The sequence below is a fragment of the Lottia gigantea genome, assembly GCF_000327385.1.
Source record: "Lottia gigantea unplaced genomic scaffold LOTGIsca_202, whole genome shotgun sequence".
Taxonomy (NCBI): Eukaryota; Metazoa; Mollusca; class Gastropoda; family Lottiidae; genus Lottia; species Lottia gigantea.
In genome coordinates, this window is record NW_008708415.1 from 45,911 (window position 1) to 47,493 (window position 1,583).

Below are 1,583 nucleotides of genomic sequence, written 5' to 3' on the forward strand. Positions count from 1 at the left end.
TCCAACTTTTCATACCCGTAATAACACCATCAATTGAAGTAGAAACGAGAATATTCAACTCGTTAACTAAAGATATTGAAATAGCTTTTCTTCATCGTAACACTGTAGGTAGCATGACTTTAACTGGAGAATCCACCACTTGGCCAATCACTAACACTATTAAACCAGCAAGATATTTAATAGTTGGTTTCAAGAACTTACCAGATTCTCAAACGAATAACAATAATGTCTTTAGAGTGGCAATGAACCAAACTCAAGATCCTTTAATCCATAAAGTTCAAGTAAGATTAAACAACGATAATTATCCTAAACAACCTTTAACAATTAATCCAACCACAAAGGATTATAATGAATTGTATAGAAACTATAAAAATATGTGTGAATTATTTGGAAATCTACCTCAGTTTGAATATGTAGATTTTGCACTTAATCATCCAATCTTCTGTTTTGATCTATCAGCTCACCAAGAAGATCTTTTCAAAACAGGAGTGAACATAAATATTCATATTGAAAAAACACAAGGAGATGTAACAGGTTATTGTTTATTATTGGAAGAAGCAAAACATTTAATTAAAATAGCAGATAGAAGAATGATAAGAATTGAGTAAAAAATACACCTTTAAAAGAAACTTTAGTCAAGAAAATAATAGAAGCTATAGAAACAGCTTCACCAACTACAATAACTTATAATGGTAAAAAAATCAGCATAACTAAAAAACTTATTGATAAATACAAATATTGTAAAGTCAGAGACGATATAGACTTTGAAAGAATTGACGCGAACGCAAAAGAAGGTGGATTTATATTTTCGCTACCTTTAATATTTAGTGGACTTATTGCAGCCGGTACAATAGCTGGTGCTGCAGCTGGTGGAGTAAAAGCTGCCAACGATAAGAAAGCAGATGAAGAAACAGCTGCTGCCAACGCAAAAAAAGCAGCCGAAGAACATAGACATAATTTAAAAATGTAAAAGTTGGCCGAAGGTTCAGGAGTGGGAGAAATGATAGGCACAATGAAAGAATTTGGAAAAAGATTTAGTGAAGAAACCAAGAAAACTGTTAAACAAGGATTAAATAAATTAGTAGATAGTATTGACACAGGAGAAATCAAAGTCAAACATAAGGGTAATGGAATATTTTTAAAAAAATATACGCACTGGAGAAGGAATATATCTTTCGAAGTATAAAGGAGAAGGAGTTATTTTTGGAACAAATTAAAATAATAAAAAATGGGTAAAAAATTTAATCATTCAGAAATATTTCCTAATAACCCAATGCTCATGTCTATATGCGGTAGTTCCGGTTCTGGGAAAACTCATCTCACTTTTAACATGTTGACAACACCAAACCTTTTAGATTTCGATTCTTTGTATATCTACACAACAACACCAGAGCAATCGTATTATCAATTTCTCAAAACTTCAGAATATCTACCAAAGAGCGATGTTCAAGACCTATTTCAATATTACAAAGAAAACGAAGAAAAAGTGGAATTGAAAGATTTCATAGATAACTACATCGAAGGAAAGAAACCAACGGATCTATTATCTAGACTTGTCTAATATTGATAGCAATCGAAAGAAC

At 31.5% G+C, this 1,583-nt stretch overlaps 1 protein-coding gene across 1 annotated transcript; it reads left to right on the forward strand.

The window, feature by feature from the left end:
* Positions 1-113: 113 nt before the first annotated feature.
* LOTGIDRAFT_174545 (hypothetical protein) lies at positions 114-970 on the forward strand (the record flags this gene model as incomplete). The annotated part of the gene is made up of 2 exons (XM_009053882.1): positions 114-534; positions 627-970. The coding sequence occupies 2 exons, from the start codon at positions 114-116 to the stop codon at positions 968-970; spliced, it is 765 nt and encodes a 254-aa protein (XP_009052130.1).
* Between the last annotated feature and the right edge of the window lie 613 nt (positions 971-1,583).